Source organism: Patagioenas fasciata, chromosome 5, assembly GCF_037038585.1.
Source record: "Patagioenas fasciata isolate bPatFas1 chromosome 5, bPatFas1.hap1, whole genome shotgun sequence".
NCBI classification, from domain to species: domain Eukaryota; kingdom Metazoa; phylum Chordata; class Aves; order Columbiformes; family Columbidae; genus Patagioenas; species Patagioenas fasciata.
The window spans coordinates 14,370,576-14,397,477 of NC_092524.1; the positions used below are offsets into that span (position 1 = coordinate 14,370,576).

Genomic DNA, 26,902 nt, shown 5'->3' on the forward strand with positions numbered 1-26,902 from the left:
TAAAAGCGAGTGCTGTTTTACTTCATTGTCATAGACCTCAGTCATTTCAATTTTCCTTCCTCTGTTCTGTTGTTTCAGTATTTCCTTTGTCAATTCAATATTCTCCAAAGGCATGGAAATGCAACTCTCAAGATTGTTTATCTGGAGATTTAGCTGTCATCCTCCTCCTCAAACAAGTTACCAGTAAGAAGAGAAAAAACAGCCAGTGACACTGAAAAGTATCACACTAACACCTTGATGAAGATTTATCACTTCACATTTCAACTGAGAAGACTAAATACACTGTTAAATAAGTCTATCAAAGCCCAACTTGATAGCTCTAATCTGTTTATTAAAAGGATTTTATATAATGATTTCACATGAGTAAAAATATGTCATTTGGGTGTTTCTTCTTGTTGTTGTTCCATTGTTGTTGTTTTTAATATAAATGAGCTGAAACTGCAACTCACTACATAGCTAACTGGAAGACCAAAAGGAAAGAGGTCAGACTATCTAAAATTGAATACTGGGAGTAATACCATACACAGCGTTAAAGGAATAAATCTTATTGCTATCCGAAATGGTTTTACGTTTTCAAGTATTTCTGTGCTAAAAAAGTAAAGCACAAATGTAGCGTTTAAAGAACAGCATCAACTATTTGCAAGGAAGGAAATAAAAACAATTTTTCAAGTCACTTGACAAGATTATTATCTTAACTGGAAAGCAAGCAATGACTTTACATTAAAAAATGGCATGTTCACAAATGACTCTTTTTAAATTTAGAACAAAAAAAATGATGGTTGATACCCTGAGATGGTAGCAATATCAAATGTGTGATAACTGCCATCTAAGAAAAATGGTTTTCAACATTTTTGCAGCTAACTTTTATTAATTTAATTTTAATTTAGTCCAGGCAATTCTACACAGTGTTGAACCACCACATCCCCTGTGAAACAACCATCTACATGTAGATTTTGTCAGTCTTATCTCACCATGTAAACAGCTAATATTATAACTACTGATCCTCAGAAAAACGTAATGAAAACATTACTGATGCTGCCTCACCAACCAGTGAAAATTACATATAGTGAATCACACCAATTGGCATAGCTCTGTCTGCAGATGCATTTAAACACTCTCTTGAAATAGATCTAACAGATTTATTATTCTAGGTGTTAGGATAAGCCTCATTTCTTTTCCTTTGATCCAAAGTAGAATTGAACTCAAGCACTAAGAGGTTAACCTGCCAAGCACACATTTAACACACCTAAAAATTGGCTTAAAAAGACAGTTACTTGAAGGAAAAGAAATACATTTACCTTTTTGCCCTCTGACTTACACTGCTTGATAAACTTTCTCACTGCTCTCTGTTATATTAATACCAATATCTTAGGTTAATAAAAATGAGTCTTCCACCAAGAAAAAGGACAGGCAAGTAAGTACAAAAAGCAAAGCACCAAGTAAACATGAAAGTTGCTGCTCAAGCATTTGCTAGTTCAAAAATGACTGTGAAACTATGACACTGAAATAAATATGCAGCTCACAAAAAGCCAGTAACTCTACATTTTTTCAGATGAAATAAAGTAGAAAATTAACAGCAGCTTTTCTGCTTAGTCATATTTGACAATCACAGTCTATACAGAGCTCTTGGAAAAAAATCACCCGCATGCTGCGGAACCAATATGTGTTATCAAACTGCTCAGCACTCTGCTCTTAGTTCAGGATTATTTGGCCTCGAGGAAGTAAATAAAGACATAATAAAAATTCTCACTTGACAAAGAATTGTAAATTAAATCCAGTATTACTTAAATTCTTCAATTCAGCAGTGTATCCAAATCTCATTTTTAAAGTTTTAGTGGTTTTAGTTTTTACTAAACTAAAGATAAAACCTTTAAAGATGCAGATAGACAATAAGGAAAAGAAGGTTTTAAACAGAAAACTTAGGCAGAAAAGCACATACCTACTACGTATTGGTAACAAGCCTTTGCACCTGTCTAGACAAGTTAGCGATGTTGTTGCCAAGCACTACATGGCAGAGAATCAAAAAGAAAAGGGTTGGGCGCTTAACCAGATTCTTCTTGGATTTTAACATCTTTAATTACAAATCTGCTTTTAAGGACAATATCTCAGAGCAGACCTTGTAAAACCATCTAATAATGCTGCAGGAAGAGACAATTAAACTACAAATAAAATGAGGTTTTAGCCCCATCTTTTACCGTTATCCAAGACAAGGTCATTAAAAAAAAGGCACATCTAGGGGGCACAGACAAAACAAATTAGATTTAACAGTAAATGGGAATGTATAGTCATACTGGATAGAATCGGATGCAATATTAAGTAAATGTGACACCACACTATTCAAGTTGGTCTTTGCAGAGATGCGGCACTATCGTACTAAAGCAGTACACTTAATCTGTACCGATGAACGTAAATATTTGAGATGATGGCAAACTTTGATCTGTAGAGAGATGAAAACTCATTGTAGTATAATCCATCTGCAGCAAACAGAATGATGGGAAAATGCAGGGCATAGAACCCAGGAGAAAGTCCTGCAACCATGTAATTCCCAGTATGCGCTTCACTCTTTACCAAAGCACTTGCTAAGATTGTTTAGTATTGCCAGACTCGCCCAGAAAAGGTACTTTTTAGTTTCCTCCAATTATAAATACAAAAATATCTTGCATTATACATTTGCCTGCAGATGGGTAATCCTGTAAACTAGGTCTAATTGCGAGAGATTTTAATGGCTACTGAGAGACTGAAGAAGCCACCTTCTTCAACAAAATGTGTAGTATTAATATCAAGATTCTGTTGTCCCAGATATTTGTGATTCTCTCTTCTCTGGTAGATAATAAGTAAAAAAAAAAAACAAAATTAAAAGCATTGAATAGGTTATCTATTTCCTCATCTGTGTGGCAGACGTATTGCACACTTCTAAAAGCAGTCTGAAATGTACCACAGGATTAGGAAACCTATTTTTAAGGCCACAGCAATACCTACCTGATACAACTATATTTATTTTTAATGTTTATATTTTAGACAGACTTTCACAGATATTGAAACCCTCACTGCAAGGTGCAGCTTCCTAAAACACACACATGCTCCCCTGAACACGCATTCAACAAACGCAGAAGTGGACACTACTTCAGGAAAGAAGCTGAATGAACAAAGTTTTTCTGACAGATTCACGTCAAAGAAGCTAGAATGTATACTGAACAAAATGTGGATTCCAGCAGCTCTGGAGAACCCGTTTGTACCCTTGTTTCTGAGCTACAACACAAGTCCTATAACCCTAACCAGAACAAAAGAATGTTCCTCTGTTCCCCACACAACTTTGAATTTCAGAAGTGTTCAACACTCAAAAAACATCTGAAGTTAATACAAACTGTACTTTAAGTGTATGTTATCCTTGCTGGCCCCTCAAGTAATCAAAATTAAGTTTTCCAACAGTTGTAAATTTTGGAAGAAAGACAAACAACGACTGATGAACCAAGCTAAGTACTTTTTGGTGCAGCCTTGCTTTAAAAACAAACAAAACCCAGCACCTCCCCTTATGCACTCCTCCCTCCCCCAGGAATGCACACAACCTTCCTCTTCATTCATATCGGTTGCTGAATCGAACCGCACATGGCATTGTCCTTATGCACAGCTCCGCATCTGCTCTTCCAGAGGGCACTCGGTAGTGCGGGCAGCATGATCAGGCCCTTCTCCCGCTTTCTGAGAGCTGAACTACAAAGTACTTCTTTTGCTGACTGCAATCGGCAGCAATCTCTGCCTGAGTACAAATCTATCAGCATTCCCTTCACTCTTACGAGTGATCTCGCACTTTAACTTTCATCAAAAAAGGACATTTAATTGTTTCCCCAATCTGAATGAAACATAGCTACTGTCTCTACCCAGTGGGTCCAACATTCCTAGCTCATTTGGGTTCACGATCCAGTAGAATAAAATCTATAAAACAGGCTGTTGGATCAAGCCCCAAGCTGGAGAACAAAGGATGAGAAGAGAGACACAGAGAAACTTGTACAAACAGTACTATTTACTTTTACTGTGTATAGTTCTCTTTTCTTCCCACTGCACAAATGGAACACTTTCTTACAAGAAATTTTAAAATCATAATTAAAAGCCCCAACACAGACTGACCCCCACCCTGGCAGCTTTTCCCTTGCTGCCTAATTCCCTGCAGTGAACCAGCAGGGGCCGCCCAAGACCGTCTAACGCTTCTGCAGACCTGCAGGACACCAACGGCTCCACCGCCCCCGAATTCCACTACAGAAGCCCGTTCTAGGGTTTTCCTTCCACTTCTCAATTTCATATGCATTTTTCCACCCATACGAAGTACCTCAATGAAGTCTAGTCCCCTCAAGGGCAACTCCTGACTGAATTCTAGTAACCAGTCACAACCTACAGATTGCTGCATATGGTGCCCCTCAAGATTTATTCAAACTACAGCTTTACCCAGTGCTGTGGAACCAGTCCAGGTTTCTTTCCCTAAAAGTTTCTCTGTGACATTTTATATCACACGAACTCTTGTCATTTTGCCAGAGACTGTTCTCAAATTTGCTAGTGATGGTGTAAACATCTTCACTTTTGGTTAGTGACATTCTCATCTGGTTCCAGCCACATAGTTATTTTACTTCAGTAACTCCACGTAACTCAAACTGGTTATCCACAACAATGACAGAGTGAAGTACTTCATAGGCCACCTCACAGGTGGATTTCATTTCAGTTTGTATACTTCCTTATTCACTAATTAAGACCTTTTACCTAAACATGAGTTCAAGAACCACAAAAGACACAATCTTTATTGAAGATTCATTAAGAGGGACATCACTACTCTTTACTCAGTATTTAAGTGCTCCAGTATCTTTTGCTTCTACAGCAATAACCATCACAAAAAACAGAGCAAGAAAAGTATATATAGCAGACCATGAAACACATACAGTAAGTCTTGCTTTAGCCCACCTAAACAGCCACAAAAAAACCCAGCATATCCAACATCCTATCAGGAGCAGGGAAGACAGAAATTTCTGCAGGGCAAACCTGTTCATTAAATTTATTAACGAGATTATAAAACAATGTTATCAAATAATCAAAAGGACTAAACTCAGTAATGCAGATGGTCTCTTCCCCTTTGGGCTTCTGTGATTAAATAATCATTAACTGGGTATCATCTATAGCTCACAGTGGGTGAGTCTGAGCTCCTGTGTGGTTTTCAGTGATAGGCTATTTGAACGAACCAAAGTTACAAAGGCAGACTTGGTGATCACCATCTTCTGTGTTCTTTGCTCTTTTACTATTTCCAGATACTTGAAACACATACCATGCACATCTCCTACACACAGTAAAATCTAAATAAATGAAAAAGAATAACAGCTGCAAACAGTTACACACTATGGCTACGAACAATGGCAATTTCATATGAAGTTTTGTTTCATGTACATTCACTGTTACCTGAAGAAGAGGCCAAGTTGGACTAAAAACTGATTTCAGAAATAAGCAAAGGGTTAACTTCAGATATTTAAGTGCTGATTTCCACCTTTTTTGTTCTTATTTAGGCTACAATTTGAATGCAATATTACCTTTGAGATGTGCAATATTATTGCAGTGTTCTAAGACAATATCGATAGCGGCAGTACCTTTTTTAACATAAATTAATACGAGCCAGTTACGTATCTAATACTGGAAGAATAGATTGTATTGCATAAATACTCTTCACAATCTTTCAAAGCTATAAGAAGGTAACAAAAAAAGCATTCCACACTTTCAAAGCTTTCCCACCTTCCTTAAGTCTTTTGGAGTATCAAAAAAATAAGCAAACGGAAACAGAAGCCTGAACTATAATGTATACATGCACTGTTTTTCCATTAGTCACTATTTTCCCCACATCATATCTCCTTCCCCAAAATTAGAGTCTGCCAACCACACTTACCACCACGCATCAGAAACCCAACTACCAGAAACAAACCAGAGCAAGCGTTGTCAAGTCCTCATTCAATTCCACACAGGCTCAGCAACAACCACCTTTCTGCAGTGACTCTAACATAAAGCAGTTGCCCAACAAACACAACATATTTCAAAAACATCAGCAATGACAACAAACAAAGAGATGGAAAAGAGTAGCGCAAGCTGTCCTTGGCACTTCAAGTCAGAAAATGCAAGATCCAGGACACTTTCAGACAAAGAAACATCCAGTCCTATTATCACTACTAAATCAATATCCCTCTTAAAACAGATCAAAGGTTGGCATACCAAACAAATTACACACTCCTTTTTTTTTTTTTTTTAAAGTCAAATTGCTCACTTTTACACCTTTTTGTCAGTCAAAGAAAAGACGAAGTAACATTGATGAAAAAAAGTCTAATGGTTCACAGGCAACAGTAACCAAATTGCAACCTTTCCTAATTGGTACCTATATTGAGTGCAGGTGATTATGCCATGTCTTTGTTTGATTAAGAGTAACAGAGATGGTGAGGCTACGTATGTGGAAAGACATAAAATTGCATAGAGTTACCCATTTTCTTCTCAGGACAAGCTATTGAAAAATTGCAAATAAGCCACAGAAGAAACAGTGAGATTTTACCAAAACTATCAAATGGAGATCCAGAAAATAAGTTTATGCATGATTTATTTAACATTTTATTTAGTGATTTCATGATAGAAGGCAGGGCTGCACTGACAAGGTTTGCCACTATCTGAAGTATAGTGAACCTGAAGAATAATCAAACAGAAAATAATTCAGGAAGATGTGGATATGCATAAATGGGAAGAACTAGAATGTAGCTTCATACATGACTTCCTAATATAGCGTCTTAAAAGTTAAAGCAGCAAAGAAAGATCTGGATGTATCAGTCAATTGGCAGCATTCGCATGTGCTATCAGTGTGGGTGTCTTCCCCAAATAGGCAAACAAACTAAAATGCAAAAAGCTGAGAAATTCTGAAAACCAAGAAAGCACTTTCGTTGTTTGAGAGGCTCACAAAAGCTCATTCCAGCATACGATTCTGTACAACAACGATTACTTCATATTGCAAGAGGTGCAGAGAACTACAGGGTAATCAAACAGAAGGAGAGCCGTTTTTAAAGGGCCAGACAAAGAACCCAGTTTATTTAGTTGAACAAAACAAGACTAAGGGGGATGTGATTTCATACAAACATCTCAAATCAATAACGAAAGAGAAAACAGTCCCCCTGAAACTACAGGACAGCTGCTTAGCTATAGAACAGCACTGACAGACACACAAAAATCCCACACATCATAAACCAGAGCACATTAATTTTGAAAGCTTCTGTCCATCAGAAGTGGAGTTCCGGAAATTTTCAATGTCCCACTACGTGGAAGTGAGAGAAAAGCTTACCTGGTTTTGATATTAAGCTCGACCAGCTTATAAACCTTTGTTTGACTATACAATGTTTCAAGGTTGTCCATAGTATTGAAGGAAGTAAAAAAAAAAATGTTTAATCCTGTGTCAATTTAAGTTAAACATGGCTCACACCCAGTGTTTCATCTAACATTGATTACTGCTGCACCAGAAATCAGTCATGTAAGTGGAATTAGCATATATACATTTAAATAAAATGTTTGATACTATGTCCCACGTGAAATTATTTAGGATAGATACACTACTTAGTAACACTTTCCTTTCATTAAAGAAATAATATTTTAAAAATAAATAAGACTTACAAGATACATAAAGAAATCGACCAAAGAGGAAAAACTACAATAAGTTGTCTTAATAGTGGAAATCAGCACAAGAGAGGAGTTACTTGTAGCATTCCTCCTGACACTCTTCAATAAATTAGTAGCTAAGGAGTGCCAATGTGCTGATGAAATTTCTGTGGATGACACCAGACTGGAAACCATGGCCAGTACAAAAAGGACTGGGTAGCTGTACATGAGAGCTCATGGGTTTTGTGAGCTGGAATGCCAGAAAATGGAATTTAATAGTACAACATGTGAAATCATGCGTTTAGAGATCTCTTCTGTAAGCTGAGAACTCATCAAGTGGAAGCAACACAGGAGGAACGGACAGGGTAGTGAGGTAGGGAAATCCTCATCTAAGGATGCTGATGTTTATGTGAGCCCAAGGGAAGCTCACTACGTTCATGAAAGAAAATCTGAGAAATTCCACTTGGATAAGGAAGTCTCTGAGCTGAAAACAGAGAGGTCAGAGCAGTGCTGGGGGAAGTATCACTGTTGAAGAAGATCCTGTATCAGGTGAAACTTTGGTCAGAAGCAATGCAGCTGAACAGATTTATGTCAAAAAATTGTTGCTGCTCCTCACAAAACTTCAGTTGGCTAAAGATGGTCAAGTTTATACAATTGCTGTATGAAATACACACTCCTTTTCATATTTCATTTCCTGCAGCACTTCCAGCCCAAGCTAAAGAATGCTATTAGCACAAGTTATGACAGCACACAGCTATAATTTAACAGATCAGAAATTAAAAGTTTTGTAATTGCCTGACAAACAAGACATGAATGTGGTCTTCAAAACAGAGCAGCGGGGAAAAGAAACCTAAGCTGTTCTAAAATTGCACTAGTAAGCTCCTGGAAAGGACAGAAAGACAAATAGACGCATTCCTACAAGTTTGTGTTGATTTACCTGTGTAAAAGATCTCTCTACTATACATTTACAGACTGTACAGTTCCATCAGCCACTTACGTAACCAGAAGAACTCTTATTCCTTCCTTTCAATGCACTGACCACAGTTACAGGATGGCTGCTCTAAGTGGTATTCAGCTGCTCTCCAACGCCTTGCTGCTACCTCCTGTACACAAGTTGAGAGAGGTAAATCTAGCACTGTAAGGAATTGTCTGGCTCAGTCAAACAGGGACCGACAGCCTTTTTCCTCCTTTGTAGGTAAAAAAAGGACATTTTAGGATCATCTGGAATTTTATTTAATACACATCCTACCATGTGAGGTATTTATGATGGCTTCAGTCACTTCCTCCTTCACCTGGCCCAGCATGGTTTTGAAGTTGGATCTTTATTAAATAGACCTCAGGTTTCTCAAAGGTTTTGGAGCATATCACTCTGCAGGTATTTCAAAACTTGACATCTGTGACACAGTTGTCAGCAGTTATAGGGGACTGTACCTAATGACCTGGGTTAACCATTCCAGTCCTGCACTGAAGCAGTAAAATAGTCCGAGTGTTTTCCAATCATTTTCTGTTAGTTTCACTGAATTTATCACACAATCATCAGATTTCTAAAGGAAAATGCTAAGACATCGTAAGTGGCACACAGCTCTATATCCAGGGCACACCAAAGTTTTACTGATTAGAACTCTGCTTTTACAAATGTAAACACTGATGTAAAAAGCCTTATATAGTAATGTTTGAAATAAATTATCTTAGTTACTCTCTTTTACTGCAACATGCCTGCATCTCATAGAGTAAAAGAGCCTTAACAGGCAGCACATACCAAGTTTTTAACTGTTCTCTGAATAAGATACAGCACATGAAAGATAGGACGGCCACCACCAGCCCAGGCAAGGCAAGTTCATCTGTTTAGCCCTCTCTCTAGAAAGAAGCACTGAAAGCCTTTTCCTTGCAAAACTTCCCAGTGCTACATCCACAGCCACCAGCTATTTAAAATAAATGGAAAAAAAAAACCACACAAACATCCACCTTCAACCATGACCGGCGCTCAGCAATGCATCGCTCCACCTGCCGCAAAATGCACTTTAAATACCAGGAAGGAGGGAGAGAAAAAACACACAGACGAAAAAAAGAAAAAAAAAGGACAAAAAAGCCTGAGGAGCCGCCTCCGGGGAAACCTGTTGCTAGCCACCGAGAGCGGCAGGCGGGGATCCCGCAGCAGCCGCGCCCGGCAGCCAACTTTCCCCATCCGACACCGCACGGCTCGTCACTTTCCCTCGCGTTGATCATTAATTAAACGGGCGGACGTGCCGGGTCGAGACCGGTTGGAGGTGGCAGCGGCCCGGCGCCCCCCCACCCGCCTGAGGCGGCCCCGCGGCCGGGCCAGGGCCGCGCCGCCAACGCGCCCCGCGGGGCCGGCAGTTACTCACTCGATGAAGTAGCTGGCGCCCTCCTCCGAGAACCCCTCCTCCCATCCGCGGGGCAGGTCTGCAAGGGAGGGGGACAGAGGGAAAGAGAAAGAAAGCGGGGAAGGAGGGGTGAGAACTTCGCCCGCGAAGTGCCTCACTGGCCGCGGAGCGGAGGAGGGGAGCGAAGCGGCCGTTAACGGGGCTAGGGGCGAGGGGCGAGGGCCGGGCGGGGCAGCCTTCCCGCCGCCCCCGGACACCCACCTGAGCGGATCATGTGCCCGGAGTTGACGGGCTCCCCGGTGCGAGGATGCAGCCAAGTGGTGGTGCGGGTCAGGTCGCTGCGGGGGAGAAGCGGAAAACATGCACCTGTTAGAGACTGCGTGCGGCCGCCCTGGCGGGAGGGAGGGAGGGAGGGAGGGAGGCGGGCAGGCAGCGGCGGGAGCGGGGCCACCCTCCACCCCCGCATCTCTTCCCTCGGCGCCCCCGCCCGCCGGCGCCCCCTTACTCGATGAAGAAGACTCGCCCGTCCTTGCAGACGCCGTAGGACCAGTGCTCAGGTAGAGTGTCCCGCCCCACCGCCGCCGCCATGTTCGCGGTGCGCGCAGCCAGCCGGCCGGGGAGGGGGTGCGGGCGGGCGGCCGGCGCTCGGCGCCCAGCGCCCGGTTCTGCTCGGCAGCGCCACCGCGGCCGCCGGAGGCGCGGCGCCCCGGCGCGGGCAAGGGGCGACACCTCCCGCCCGTCAGGAGGCCGGCACCGGCCCCGGGCAGACGGCTGAGGCGGCGGGAGCCTGAGGGGGCGCCGGCCCCTTTGTTCGCCGCGGTCCCGCGCGCTTCCCCGAGTCCCGCGTGGGCAGGCGGCCCCGTCCCCGCGCGGCAGCCGCCGGGGTCACCCCCGAGTCGCAGGACACCGAGCGGGACGCGGCGACGCGGGCTCGGAAACAAGCGGCGCACCGCGGGGGCAGGAGCGGCTCCGCGCTCTGGCAGGGAGGGGGCACGTCCGTGGAGACGATCTCCGTTCAGTGAAGAGGCCGGATCAACCTCCTGCTCCAGTCTCGGAGTCCCGGCTGCCACACAGAACGTGACAAAAGGAAGGATCAGTACAGGTGTGATTGCACTTGACTTCCACCGTGTCCCGGGATACTCACAGCAATGGTGGAAGGTGAGGAGAGAAAGGACATAGGGACTTTGAACCTCAGTTTTGAGGGACGATGGCTGGAGGATTAAAAGCAGAGTCAGTAACAGTCAGTTGCCAAGTAGAGCTGTCACCGGTATCACAAGGGACCTGTGCCAACCCCTATATTCATCAATATCCTAGAAAAGGAGGGAGTGGTAACAAGAGAGAGCCTGCCAGGTGAATTTCGGTTGCACATCACTCCCTCCAAGCTCAGACTTGTGACATCAAGTTTTCTACCGGTGCTGGTGCACAGTGAAGCTGCAGCTACGGACAGAGTTAAGTGCTCCAGGAAAAGCTGCAATCACCAGAGAATATCGCAGAATCGTTAGGGTTGGAAGGGACCTCTGGAGATCATCTAGTCCAACCCACCTGCTAAAGCAGGTTCACCTGGAGCAGATCACACAGGAATGCATCCAGGCAGGGCTTGAATGTCTCCAGAGAAGGAGACTCCACAATCTTTCTGGGCAGCCCGTTCCAGGGCTCTGGCACCCTCAAAATAAAAAAGTTTCTCCTCATATTCAGATGGAACCTCCTGTGCTTCAGTCTGTGGCTGTCACTCCTCATCCTGTTGTTGGGCACCACTGAAAGGAGTCTGGTCCCATCCTCTTGACACCCACCCTTGGGATATTTATAAGCATTGATGAGATCCCCTCTCACCCTTCTCCAGGCTGAGCAGACCCTCCTTGTAAGAAAGATGCTCCAGATCCCTAATCACTGTAGCCCACCGCTGGACTCCCTCTAGTAATTCCTTATCCTTCTGAAACTGGGAGCCCAGAGCTGTACGCCAGATGCAGCCTCACCAGGGCAGAGTAGAGGGGGACAAAAACCTCCCTTGACCTGCTGGTGACACTCTGCACCCATGGTACTGTTTGCCTTCTTGGACACAAGGACACATTGTTGACTCATGGTCAGCCTGTTGTTGGCCAGAACTCCCAAGTCTTCTGCAATGCTGCTCTCCAGCAAGTCCACCCCTAAGCTGTACTGGTGCCTGGGGTTCTGGGCGAGGAGTGACAGCCTGTGCCTCCCAGCATCAGCTTGGCAGGGAAGATAATTGCAGCAGAAGAGGGGGCTGAGAAAGCCAAGAGGGATCATGGTAGGGAAATCCTTCACCTGCTTCTCTCAATGAGAACAGCAGTGGTAGAGCCAAGTGTGGCTCTATGGGGTTTTGCTGTTCTGATACGGGGGAGAGAGAGGAGGATCAAAGAGCCAGGAAATGGGATGTTTCCTAGCTTAGGGCAGAAGGAAACTATTAAATAAGGAAAAGACAGGCTGCAAAGAGGGGTGAGAAAGGGCAAATGGGTAAATGAAAACAGGAGTACTGAGGGCATGGCTGTCAGGGAGAAACCAGCAGTAGGGAGGGTTGAAGAGTGTGGTACAGGGAAAATACATGTATGCTTTTTCTTCTAAATAACTAAAATGCATCATCAGAAGAAAGTAGGGGACAAGAAAAGCAATAGCAATGGGAAAAGAGAAATTTTGCTGTATTTCATAGGAGTTTCAGACAACATGCAGGTATGGTGCATCGGGATGGCATTCTGTGAGGGTCCCTTTTTGGCCACTCTTGGAGAAGATGGCTCTATAGTAGACCAAGAATAATCATTACTGTGGGACATGTCACAGGCTAAATGTTGGAAAGTGGTTTGATTTCAGTTGCATATGAGAAAGCATGGGCTGGAAATCAAGGGGGAGAGGGGGTGGTGTGGAAGTTTAGCCAAGTCTTGCACCTGCAGAACTATTGCTAACTTCTATTGACTAATTTCCCTGAGATTACACTATCAAAAATTCTTCCTCAATATTGTCATATTCCAGCAATTCATGGAATTTTAGTTTATTCAAAAGCAATAGAGACCATCTTCTAGCCCTTTATACCAAGTCCGAATTTTGATTAAAACTTTTGTGCTGCTTCTCTTTGAAACACTAACAATTTGGACTCATTCTGGTGATGTTGTGATTAGATGTGTTATCATAGAATCCTCAATAAGGTCAGTTCTCATGCAATTACAGAGTAAATCAAATACAAGTTGCTTAGTGTCATTGCATGTTTAGATCTGTGCAGAAGAAATAAATTCTTGCTCTGGACAGATTAATTTACCTTGATGCTATGAAGCAAGTCTTTCATGTTCTGTCAGCTTGTAACTCCACCACACTTTTGCCACTAAAGCACTGTGGCTAGATAGGCTTCTCCACTTACAGTGAATAGTAACTAAATTGAATAAACATTATTGTGGTGTGTATTTTGGGTCCTAAAAGCATCTGTACTGGGTCAAACTAAGTGTCTGTTTAGCCTAGTATTCTGTCTCTGATCTCAACAAGAGCAGGTGCCAGAAAGCATGCAAGAGCCAAACAATCATATGCAACTCCCCAGCTTCCTCCCTTCTTCCCTCAACTTGATGATAGTATCTACATCTAGTACTTGCCTTTAACAGCTGGGAGCTCAGAAGGCTCTTGAGCAAGATTTTGCTTCCATATGTAACTCCCAGCAGATTTCTTCTGTGAACCCATCCAGACTAGAGTCCACATAACTTCTATCATCCAAAACAGCCAGTAACAAAATGTTCCTAATGCTCATCTTACCTGAACCATGTATGAAGAATCACCTCCTTTTATGTGGAACCCAGCTCCTGTTTCATTGATTCTCCTCAGTTCTTGCAATAAGAGAGAATGGTCATGTAATGCAACCTCCTGCAGGGTCAATGTTGAATTTAGACCAGGTGGCTCAGGCTTTTGTCCAGGTAGTATCTAAAAAACTCCAAGGATGGAAATTCTACAGCCTCTCCAAGCAACTAGTTCCCATGTTCTTGTAGTGAAAATGCTTTCATTACATTGAGCTATTAGCTCCCTGTTTCAGTTTATCACATGACCAAATCATGGTGCATCATGGTGCCTGTAGCAGCTGTTAATTGCAGATAAATGCATTATTGCAAAAGTATGTTTTATTACAGTCACTTGCAGAGCTCTAGTCTAAAATTAAGATCAAGATGAAAACTTACTATGAATTCATAAAAGTTCACAAGCTGACTTGTATTGGGCTGATCAGGAGGTAGGTTTGTGATTTAGAGTCCTGGAGGAAGAATGTCTCCAAGGCATCATTCATTAATAAGATTACAAGGTTCTTCTGGTTTCTTTTCTCTTTTTTTTCCTGCACACAGCTTGTTCTCAAGCTCTGGTTCCAGCTTTCCCTGGCTAGTTTAGGCCACTTATTTTCTAATACAGATCATTCGTTGCTCTGTGGAGGCACTATGTGGAAGAAAGTATTTGGGCTTAAATAAGGAGTTTCAGGCCACAATATCAGGAACTCACCCTAAGGAAGCGATATATGCTATTTAACAAGATTAAGGGTCTAATAAAAGCTAATTTGACTCTCCTTTTGTTGATAACTGGGTAATTCAGGTGGACATGCTGAGGAACCTGAGTACTGCAAGTTTGCACCCACATTTGGCAGCTTTATGTGAACATGTTAGTAATGTTACTTGCTCTGTCTGCATCCCCTGGGAGCACTTTTTCGGATAAGTGATATATATTTTAAAGTATGCCAAAATCTGTAGCTACACTTTGCTATTTCCAGAATAAAATAAAACAACTGAACATGAACATCCTTTCTACCTCCTCCCTTTCTTTTTAGCCCTTCCCCTTACAACTCAACTTCACCCTGTCAGTGCCAACATCCAAATCTTCTCATTTCCTTATTTCCCATGTTTATTACACACACCACCACCCCTACCCCATTCAGGTCTGCACGTTCCCCTGCACTTTTTCAACCCTTTACGTGCTGTAACCTCTCAGCAAAGCATGGAGTCGGAATCTAGAAATAACACTGGAGATACTAGATGAGAATCTCCAACTAAGAAAAACTGTTAAAGTGTAATTCCATCGGTCACAATTAGATCCAGTGTCTAGGAGGTTACAGAATCACAGCTGCATTTCAGGCTGCTGGGTGTTCTAATGTTCTATTTCCTATTTTTCTGAGAATGGAATTGAATTTGGTGGTCTTAGAGGTCAAAAGCTGCTGCTGTTTCAGAAAATTTAACTGAAGAGAGATACAATGCGTAGAAAAGCCTGTGAGTTATAAGTTTTTCATCACGGTCTGTACATTTTTTAAAGGACAAGCACAACCTATAAAAGGTGTCAGGTCAGACAGAGGCAAAACGTTTGAGAAGCAATGAATCTGAATTATTAAATCACGGTTAAGAAAGCTCTTAAGCCATAATGCAAAATGTGTAATATGCCTTTTAGCATGATTTACCAGCTGTGCTCAGAACAGCTGAAAATTAAAATCACAAAAGGTTTCACAGATTGGTTTGCTAGATTGGAGCAGTTTGCCCAATCTTTCTCATTACTAAGGTATAGGTTGTGCAACTGAATTGTTCTTCAAGATTGTGCAGTGAGATTCCCGTCTGGCAGTGGCAAGTGCTTGAGAGACCAGAAATCAAAACACTGATTCTTATAGACAGAAGAATATGTTAATCAGACAGTAGGGGAAATATGAAAGAGCTCTTGGAGAAATCAGGCAAATGCACATTCCAGGAAAATTTCTGATGCCATTTCTCCAAAACTGCAACATCTTTTTGGATGATGGAGGAATTTCACTAAGGAATAGATATGATGTATTTGTTCAAATTAGAGAAAGCAGCTTTCACTGTTGAACTCTCAAACAGCATGGGAAAAGCCATCTCAAGAGAACAATGTTAATTATTACATATATATTTATATATATTAAAAAATTATTAATAGCACTATATATAAGACATATTGTCGAGGGTTAAGATTGCGGGGTGACAATCAAACCCTGGCAGATGTATTGTTAACCTCCTCTCCCCCCCACTTCCCCCTTGAGCCCCTCCCTCTCCCCCCTTCCCACTCAGGACAGGCGATCGGGAGGGAAAGAAGGACAGAGAGAAGAGAGTTGGAAAAGTTAAAGATGTTTTACTAATGCTACTAATAAGAATAGAGAAAATAATACAAAATATACAAAACCAATCTTGTAAGTCTCAGCAACTGCAGAGCCAGCACCCAAAGTCCTGGATTAGACTCTGTAGCCAACCGGAGCTGAATTCAGTCTCTCACTAGGCCTCAGTTCGCAGGGACGACCAGCAAGGTCCTCTCCTAATGTCAGCCATGAGGAAAAAAGGGAAAAGGGAAAGAAGCCCGAGATCCTCGTGATCTCCCACTTTTATATGAAGTATTCATGTGAATGGAATGTTATACACGGTTGGTCAGTCTCTCAGTCACCAGTTTCTCGTTGCCCCTCTCGCGAGATGTCCATCTGTGCTTATCAATAAGTTTGCATTCCAGTGCTAGGTTTAACCAAAACATGTGTTGGGTTCTCCAGGAAAATGCAGCTAACATGAAGGCTTTAGCTGACAGGCAAATTCACTAAAAGAGAAACTTGTTTTTAACAAAACCAGGACACATATATAATGATTAATAGCACAATAATAGATTCCCTTGTCCCTGGCTAACTCAAGGAGACATGCTGATGTCCCTGATTGCTGCAAGTTTGAACCCACAAAAATGGTAGACTTTGGACACTGCTGGGTAGGGTCTCTTCAAAAGCTATTACAGAGAAAAAAAATAATGTATGAGATTGATTACCCAATGTCAGTAGCTCAGTGCAGAATAAAAATATTAGTGACATCAACAGGACTCTTCAATAACCTGAAAAACAAAAAATGGCCATGCACAGCTAGAGCCAGATTCGTGCTGTGGGGTAAAGGAACACTGTATAGAAATAGATCAAACATGCAAACATACAAATATATATTTTAAGTCTGAGGTCCAAAAGTTGTTTAGAACAAAACAGGACAAATTGAAACTATTCAAGTCGAAGAAACACCAAATATTACCTTACTGGGTAGGGAAAGCAAACAAGATAACAAGGTCAATATTGTATCCTTTCAAAACGAAAATATAGTTGTTGTGTTTTAATACATACCAGTCAGTTGCAGTACTTGTTAATCCATTTCAGGGTGAGAAGAAATTGGCTTGATTTATGCCAAGATAAATTTGAAGATAGATACTACATAGAAAATTTTCCAAATATAATTAGCAGTAAGACTAAGCAGGAATGTTATGGTATTCCTTTCATCACCAATTCCTGAAGGCTGGTCCAAACAAAACTTCTGTCAGGGAGATTCTAAGTATACATATTTTGTCTTGGATCAGCAGCTATGAACACACAATCTCACCAGATGCCTTTTAGCCTAGGTTTCTATGAAAACAGAAGATGATTCAAAATGTTAAGATTTTTAGAAATTGGTGGGCATCAAGAATCGTCATCACCTGATATCTACTAAAAAGCACCATTATCCAGTGGCTGTCTAGCTCCCAGAAAGAATACAGAGCAACCATTTATTTACAAGAAGACGAAGGACAATCCCTGATGTAGTTAAGAAAGATAAGCGACTTGCACTACTGATGACATGACTAAAGATAGAGCACATGCTCTGGTCCGGCTCTGGAATGTTTTCAGTTGAACCACACAATCCACAGAAGCCAGGAGGGCTGGACACAAGGAAGGGTGGCAGGAGTCACAAGATATGTACAAAAGTTTGGCAAACCTACCTGCAAGATATCACCCATTTCCAGCCTAAGTACTTTCCAGGACAGCATTAATACATATTGCTCACAATGCCAAATAAATCTTGAATGGAACAGGGAACATATTGACACCAATAGATTGTGTTTTATCTTTTTATGAACTTTGACATTAAATTAAACATGTTTTGCATTTTGTGCACAGGGCAAATTATGCTTTGAGGAAAGCAATGGCAAATTATAGACAAAGATTTTTGGAGCCTGTCCTGGTTTTGTTAAAAAACAAGCTTCTCTTTTAGTGAATTTGCCTGTCAGCTAAAGCCTTCATATTAGCTGCATTTTCCTGGAAAACCAGATACATGTTTTGGTAAACATAGCAATGGAGTGCAAAGCTATTGATAAGCATGGATGCACCTCTCGCGAGAGGGGCAACGAGAAACAGGTGACCAAGAAACTGACCAATGGAGCATAACATCCCATTCACATGAATACTTCATATAAAAGTGGGAGATCATGAGGATCTCATCCCTTTTCCTTATGGCCAACATTAGGAGAGGACCTTGCTGGTCATCCCTGCAAACTGAGACCTAGTGGCGGACTGAATCCAGCTCTGGTTGGCTGCAGAGTCCAATCCAGGACTTTGGGTGCTGACCCTGCAGTTGCTTTCAAGACTGGTTTTGTATATTTTGTATTATTTTCTCTATTCTTATTAGTAGCATTAGTAAAATATTTTTAATTTTTCCAACTCTCTTCTCTCTGTCCTTCTTTCCCTCCAAATTGCCTGTCCTTAGTGGGAAGGGGGTAGAGGGAGGGGCTCAAGGGGGAAGACAGGGAGAGTGCGTTAACAATACATCTGCCATGGTTTTATTGTCACCTGCAATTAAAACCTCGACAGACCCTGTTTCCCTTGCACTAGATTGAGATGTTTCCCTAAATTTCCATGGGACTAGTGTCAGGCAATAAAATTCTAGGAGTACCAGAAGATAATATAAATATAGCTCATAAAGTAAGAAAGATTAAATAATGGCAAATCTGTTGTTGAGGGAATTCCAAATATGGAAAAAAAAAAAAGGAGTTATTCATTTTCCTGGCCACTGGAAAGAATATAAACAAGTTCAAATTGTATCCACAGTTCCTTTGAGGAAGATGTGGGACGCAGCAGACACTGTACAAGAATAATTTTCAGGCTCACTGTATCACTATGGAGCAAGATCTGACTGATGGCTGCACACATGGATCAGCTGAGACTGTTACACTGCTGAGCAAGACAGATGGGGAAATGACATTGAGAAGGCAACACTCCTGCTGCACAGCAAATCTAAACTTCTCCTTCCAAACCATGCTGAACTCTCCTAGGAGCAAGAAAAATGGTAATTATCTTTGGTTAAAAGCTTTTCTTTTCCAAAATACTGTCAGTATTTAAAATTGTGTTCATGCTGAAAGTACCTTTTATGGAATCCAGAAGATATCTTCAAAACGGTTCTATTTTCCTTGCAAATCTCCTTCATTTTTAAAGATACTCTACTGATTTACCTTTTAGATGCTAATATCTGAATATATCCAATTACCTCTCACCTGAGCATCCTATTGCCCCAAATATTTATATTTCAGGAATCGTTAAGCCTGTCCCCTGAAATGCCCAAAAATGCATGCAAAAGCAAAAATTAATGAATACATTTCCTAAGAACTATGTCAATTTACAATTTCTGTCACACAAGCTTTTATGATTACTATATTTAACAGTCCTATCACTTCTTCACTTCGTTTTCTCTCCTTTGCCTTTCACAAAGTCCCAATAATTTACATACCTAACGCCTAGAATCCTTGTGCTAAGATATATTTGGTAATCAGTAATTAAATAACAAATAGTCATAATTTTGCCATAACATGTCTTATCATTCTAAACACAAGTGGCTATAGTTAAATGACTGCACAGCGTTCAAGTTATTTGTAGGAGGGAAAAATACAGAAGAAAAATTATTATTTGTAGAAGGGAAAAATACAGAAGAAAAGTTACATGCCAAAGTCACTTACAGGATCATTTCCAGACATTTAACTAAGATTTTTATAATGAACAGCTGAGGGTCTTTTTCTTACTTTCCTGGCAAAGGACACTGTAGGCCTGCCAGCACTAAGAAACCCAGTTCTTCAGTCCTTCAACATTTCCGTACCTGTGACTGTCAACATTTGGTTTGTTTTAAAGCAGACAGCTGAAGTCAGTTCCATGTTAATGAACATAAATAGGTCCACTGTCATCCCGCAGCCATGGACACCCGAGTATGAAGAGACGATCCTTCTGTAGGAAATGGGACAAATGGAAAGATGGACATCTCTGACCTTTAAGACTAAAAGCTTTAACATTTTCAATCAAACTGTTGAATTCTCTGAGGTTTCCTCACTGATTGTGCACTTCACTCCTTTCCCCAACATGAGATACCTCACTTCTATATTCCCATCAAAGCCTTTTTCCCAGCTTTGAGTCCGCTATCCTGTGTAATAGCCTGAGACTGGTGTTACTCTCTTCCACACCTCTGGCAACTGCCATTACCATATTGGCCTTTTTTTTTTATTATTTGCAGCTATATGCCCCACTCAGGGCAAGCAGAATGTCTCATATTCCCAGTAATCTTCACTATGACATTTTTTTAAAAAGCAATTAAAGACCCCTGAATTCACTATCTGGGCTCCTTCTGAAGTTTGTTGCTTGTTTGCAAGACCCAAAACTTCACTCTAGAGTCCCCTTGATAACAATCCCCACACAAAACTCCAGACAGGAATCAGTTTTGGCATCTTCTGCTCTGTCTTTCCAGGGGTGTTATTTTCTCAGCAGGCTTATAACTCACCAAGGTCTCAGCCCTCTTTCTAAATAAGCTTTTGCCAGGCAGAGCAATCTCTTCCCACTGTGGTCTCCCAGATCCTCTTTCAAAGACTCCTTTGCAGGGGAATCTAAGATTTTGGTTATCTGCTTGTCTCCAGAAGGAGATAACTGAGGGTTAACTTGGCTCCTTGATTTTTCTGGTAATATGAAGTCTACATACCTCATCACAGGTTTTCCAATATCCTCCTTCTTTATTGTTTCTTCCAGCTTTCTATTACAGCCCTAGCAAGTGTGCCTTCTTGCCAATCCTTCGTGCCTCTTCCTATGCTGGGCTCAGGTCCTTCCATGATTTTCGAGTCTCCTGCTTCACATCTGTATCCCCTCCACTCCTGGCTTCAACAACAATCAATCAGCTTCCAAAGACAATGTGATAAAGTGTCTATATGTGAGCATGACAGCGCCAGTAGCTATAGTAACAGAAAAGCATGCTTTCAACAAAAATGAGGCAAAAGAAAACAATAAATCTGAGAGGTCTCTTTCATCTCGTCATCATGAGGAGTTACGTTAGTGGTCAGGGTTAAGGTGACATCCAGCATTTGGAAAGGAGGACATGGTGTGAGGTGATAGGCTGTGGATGTGAATGAGGTAGTGTGGAATGAATCACGGTTGGACTCGATGATCTTAATGGTCTTTTCTAACCTAAATGATTCTGTAGTCTTTTCCCCCATCCCCAAATACTGCAAGGTTCCATATATAGCCTCCTACATTTCTTCACCTAGTTTTATCTTCCCCTAGTCCAAAACAGGGTGATATTAAAATACAACTTTCTTTTGTTTGGTTTAAGGAGGAAAATAAATAATTAATAGCACAACAAAACTAGAAATAAAAGATGGGCTTCTTCCTGGAAAAGGAAAAATACATCTGTAAGTTGCAAATCCAGGATAGGCAAAATTTTCACTATCCCAGTTCTGCCTTAATTTCTGACACATGTTCAGCCATAGAACCCTTTTGTGGGCTGTGAAATTAATTTCCACTGTTCCCTTCTTATTGTCTTGTTCTCTTAATAATCTTTCCTTCCTGCAATAAACCATCAGCACGACTGTTGCCTCTCAGTTTGCAAGTCAGTTCAATCTCAAATGCAACAAGGCTGAATAGTTACTCTTCTTCCTCAGAAGGTTGGCTGGGATGCAGACGCATGGCTATTACTTTTGGGTTACAAATTGGTCTTCAGGGTATCACCATCCAAAGGCTTCACCCAGGACTGAGGCTGGCATCACACAGCAGTTTCCACTTAAATTTGAGAAGAAACTTCTTCACAGTGAGGGTGACAGAGCACTGGAACAGGCTGCCCAGGGGGGTTGTGGAGTCTCCTACTCTGCAGACATTCAAAACCCACCTGGACACCTTCCTGTGTAACCTCATCTGGGTGTTCCTGTTCTGGCAGGGGGACTGGACTGGATGATCTTTCGAGGTCCCTTCCAATCCCTAACGTTCTGTGATTCTGTGATCACTGCCTGGCTGCAGGGTCCTCTGCCCGCAATCCCCAAACCCCGGGGTGCAGGTGGGTCCGCAGGGCCATGGAGCCAGCCCTGGGGATGAGAATGAGAGTGGACCTCCCGCCTCTCTGAGCATGCACAACCAACTCCTGCCGTACTGCTTCCCACCTCAGGCAGCTCAGGAACTACTGGGGTGTAGATCCCCAGGGAGCCCTGGGAGCAGTTTGGGAGGGTAGCAAGGGTTTGAGAGAGGACGTTTTCCCCAGCGCGGTGCTGTGCTCTCCAAACACATCTGTGTAGGTCCCAAAGCAGTGAGGGCACACACTAACACTTCAGACCCAGCTCACTGTTGCACAAACCTGGTGAGCAATCTCTAATAATTAAAAATAGCATAGATAACTTTTAGAACACAGATAGAAAAAGAAGAGCCTTCTGCAAGTTCTTGAAAAGAGATCTTGAATCTGACTGGACTGAGTCAAGGTATTAAAGATGCTTTTTTTAACCCTCATATATTCTTCATTCCTCTAGAGCCTGTGTAGGTGGACTTCCATAGAGAAGACCAAAATAGACGCAGTGCCTCAGCTTACTTTACCACTGAACAGGTCAGCAGGGTACAAAACATTGTTCGGTAATGGAATGCATGTGTACGTGTATCACACCTTTTCATTCCCGCTTTTTAAAATGTCACTGTTGAAATAGGTGAACAATACAGACTCAATTCATACAAAAAAGATGTCTTGTGAACTTCATTATTTTACATAATTTAAAAGAAATGAAACCTCCTTCATTTACTGCAGTATTACATTTCAAAAATTATTATTTCTTACCCGAGACTTCCTTTCTTGAGGGAGTAGGAGTATTCCATATATCTCTTAAATATACTAACTTGTTACTATTCATTATAAAACCCACCTGAAACAGATTTCCTTTTAATCAGTGAAGTAAGTAACCATGCAATTAAGGAGAGAGAATTATGTATTTCAGCGAGTTATATCCTGATATTTATTAAACTGGAATATTGTTATACCTGATTCAATTTTATACTTTAACATCTCTCCAGTGTTATTGATTAATGGTTAAAACTCTCCAAGGTTATTATAAACCACTGTTATAAATAACTTTTCTTATTTAGATACCTAAGGAATGTGATCTCTGCAAATGATGAATTATATCCCACTTCTTAAGTACAGAGTCCTCTGAAATCTAATTTAAATAGTAGCTAAGCAGATTAAATACAAAAAAAGGAACAAAAGCAAGGCAGTTTGCAAAATGATAAATTTATGGTTTTTTTTTTCTCAGCACTGTATAGGTTTTCACAGACTATTTTGTAGAGTATCATGTTTCTCACTGTCTTATTAGATCATTGTAATCTGGATTTACATATTGATTCATTCCGTTTCAATGTCAATCATAACACGAAAATCTAATAAAAAGCAACTCTAATTGTTCTTCAGAGACTTAACAATAATTACTCCCATCTCATCTCAGTCAAGGAGACATCTTTCACATGTTCTTTTTTTACAAGCATAACAATTGTGTGTTTCTTTGGGGCACCGCATACTTTTCAAATCAGTATTTCATTCACTGAGCTGTTGATGGCTGTCTTAACAACATATCACATAGGGGTCACACTTGATAAAATTGGAACTGTATTCTGTCAACAATAATTATGTGGGTGTTTTGCTCATTTCCTGCTGTAGCTGTCCCATGGCAACAGCCTAAGAGTAATGCACATATTTTAAATACATAAATGACTCCTTAGATGACATGTTTCTGGCTGAGGTTTGGCAAAGGCATGGTAAAACCAGACTTTTTTGAGAAACTATCACAACTACTTCCATTATATGCAAATCTGTAGGGAATGTGCTAATTCCCGAGTGGCAGGTGCAGTTTTGCTGTAGTAGTAGCAGTGGTGGCCTGAGGCGTTTCCATAGTTGGGTAACCAGCTAGAATTTTCACTTCGGGCCATTCTCTCCACTTTCTGGTGAAGTTCCCAAGAAATGACTCAGCCAAAGGTCACTATTGCAATTAACCCTGCTTTTGGGGTTATTGCTGCTAAAGCAAATCTGATAAAATCACGTTAGAAATTCCATTTTTATCAGCATTATGTCCTCCTGGAGTGCTGCAAGAACAGCTGATGGTAATGATATTGTCATCTAAACTCTAGAAAATAATTTGTTTGGTACATGGGAAATAAACTTTGCAATTTTCAGTTGTTGCTGTTTTGAGAATATTTACTTTTCTAAGATTGAGTTTTTTTGCTTGTGAATTAAGAAGATTAAAAGGCGTCGTACATACAATTCATAAAGCCGTTACAAGATGAGTTAAGATATTACAGGCTTTTACCCTCGGCTCTGAGAACAACTAAGTTCTGATGTAATAAGACCTGATGGCAGGATTAAGCGCGCCTACAACTCCAGCCATTCAAATATAAGCTTCACTGAAAAAATTAGCAAAAATGATGCCATTATGGCTATTTTTTTTCTTAATATGAGCACCCCAACTAAACTTATTTAATTTAAGCTGATGCTAATGTACTGAGAAACATATGGAGATTATCAAAGTGGATAAGATTCAGGCTGGATTTTTAGAAGAAACCATTTAATAACCCACCATATGTCCCTGGAAGCATCATTTCTTTTGGTTTTAACATTCTAGAGGGATTTTAAGAACAAAATACAGCACTAGCCAAGCGTAAGATATATAGATATACGTAAGATACATGTATTTAAGATATGTCTAGGATAGAATTCAGTGCTCAACAATTTTGCACTAGGAGAGAGAACCACAACTCAAAGTAAGGTGACATCTAATGACAAGCTGTATATTAGTATATTGACAAAGGCCAATGTGCCTGGAATGTCGTGAGTGAATCTTCTGCAAGCCACATGTCAATTGTCTTTTGTATTATGACATGGAGGTGAAGGAAACCGGGAGTCTTTGCTATCAGCATCTGATTAACCACTGGATTCTAACTCTAGTTTTGGAACAAAGAATGATTTTATTTGATGCCAACCATTGTCTGCAGCAGTGGAACAGCACAGTTTCCATTAGAGGAGGAAGAATTTTAATTCTGATAAGATGTGGGGATGAAATGTTAACTTAAGAAAAATGAATATTCATATAGGAAAGTGAAAATAGGTGTCAAGGACTTGCTGCACTTAAGTCCTTGGCTACATGAAAACTGTACACCATTCGACAAAACAACAGGGTTTCTAATGATTACTTCCCCCATATAATTTATTCATCTATTCCAGAGCAGTGTTTGGGGGCCTAATGAGTATTTGTAAAGCTCTGGCTGAAATGCACTCTCTAAATGCAAAACATTACACCATTTACAATGAATGAAGTGGTGTAGATTACTGGTTCAAAAAAGCCACTAAAGCTCATCAACATGTGCGTTTGAAGGGTGGATTACTGCACCAGCCAGGAAAGCCCCGGGAACATCCTGCCCAGCTGAAAGGCCAAGTGTGTTTCCTTCCCACTGAATCCACAGTGAAGTGCAGAGAGAAAGGAAAAGTTGTGTAACTTTGTCTCTTCTCTTATTTTCACCCCATTTCACCTTTATTTTCCCCATATAGGGCAATTATGGATCACATCTCAAAGAACTTCTCAGAAAATAAATAAACAAGAGTAAGTTTCTGTTTGGAAATGGCTTTTCTTCATTTCTAAAAAAATGATAGCTGTCTTACTGACACGGTCCTCTCTATGTCCTATGAGTTCAAGCACTTTCATTACTATCATTAGCAGCAAGAAGAGATGGAGCAGCAGGAGGGTGGAGCTCTTTCAGCCCATCTCTACCACCTTGGCCTGCTGTTGAAGTCAGCCATTGTTCCTTGCATGGCCATGTTTCTCCTTGGAAGTCCAGCCTTCTGAAATACAGATTTCTGAATGTGTACAACACACAATGAACTTCTATCAGCAGAAGTGGCAAACAAGATGATCTCATGTTTCCCTGTGCTATCTGCTTGATGATGTGATTCTCTTGCCCATTGTTGTTGTCAGATGCCCATTGCATCTGACAGAGATGCTCTATGCCTTTTTAACTAGTTAAATGTCTACGTGAAAAAAAAAGTAGTTTTCTTAAGCTTTAAATTGTTTTCATTCTTTGTATGCCTTGATAGTTGCATTATCACTAACCATAAAACCTAAGTAACACTAGAGATGGTGAAGAACAGTTCCACCAATTCGAGAGACAGTCCAAGACTTTATAACACCAGGTTTCAGTATGAAAAGAGAAACATCAAGCACAATAAAGACTGTGGAATTCATCCCCTGTTAACTAACTGTTGCCCAAAGAATTTATTTCTACGTTTTGCTTTGCACAATAAATGAGAAGTCAGGAAAGGCAAATCCCTGGCTTTTAACATCTTGCACTTTTCTACCTGTTAGTTTGTCTCTCCCCACGTATAAATGGTGACTGCTTCTACAGTAGTTCTTTCTTTCCTCATACGTGCCTTCTGCTGCATCTTAGGACATGAGAACATACAGCTTCTATTATATGCATCAACGCCAGCACACCAACAAAAAAATAAAGCTGTGAGTGATTCATGGCAGCCTCCTGGACAGAGAAGGATACAAATTATTATTACATACGTTTTATTAAATAGCCAGCTTGGAAGCTAAATGTCATTTTTCCTCATTAGCTGGGCATAGTAACTAGTTTGGCTAAAGTATAATCTCATAAATAGGGTCAGTGTGGAGACTGTATTCTGTTGGGAGGGAAAAATAAAAAATAGCAAAAACATTGTCCAGCAGAAACATGACTGGAATTCAAGATTATACCCATTTCCTTAGCAGTACTGTACATGCAGATATTTATAGAAACTAGCATCTATCAGAAAGAGGTGTTAAGTTAATTAAAATATGTTGTAGCCTAGGATTACATT

The 26,902-nt window shown here is 41.0% G+C and overlaps 1 protein-coding gene and 1 long non-coding RNA gene across 7 annotated transcripts in view; one reads left to right on the plus strand and one right to left on the minus strand.

Moving 5' to 3' along the window:
• The window catches only part of PLEKHA7 (pleckstrin homology domain containing A7), a 156,488-nt gene extending 145,848 nt beyond the window's left edge, over positions 1-10,640 (minus strand). For all 6 annotated transcript variants that reach the window (XM_065838381.2, XM_071808939.1, XM_071808940.1 and 3 more), the window contains exons 1-3: positions 10,498-10,640; positions 10,254-10,330; positions 10,014-10,071 (exon numbers count right to left, since the gene is read on the minus strand). In XM_065838381.2, coding sequence (XP_065694453.1) covers positions 10,014-10,071; positions 10,254-10,330; positions 10,498-10,580 — 218 coding nt within the window. In that variant the 5' untranslated portion in view covers positions 10,581-10,640. The remainder of the gene's footprint in view (positions 1-10,013; positions 10,072-10,253; positions 10,331-10,497) is intronic.
• On the plus strand, positions 10,204-26,887 carry LOC139828084 (uncharacterized). The gene is made up of 4 exons (XR_011739292.1): positions 10,204-10,549; positions 18,832-19,069; positions 22,542-22,615; positions 25,595-26,887. It is a non-coding gene; the product is annotated as an uncharacterized lncRNA (long non-coding RNA).
• The last annotated feature ends 15 nt before the right edge of the window (positions 26,888-26,902 follow it).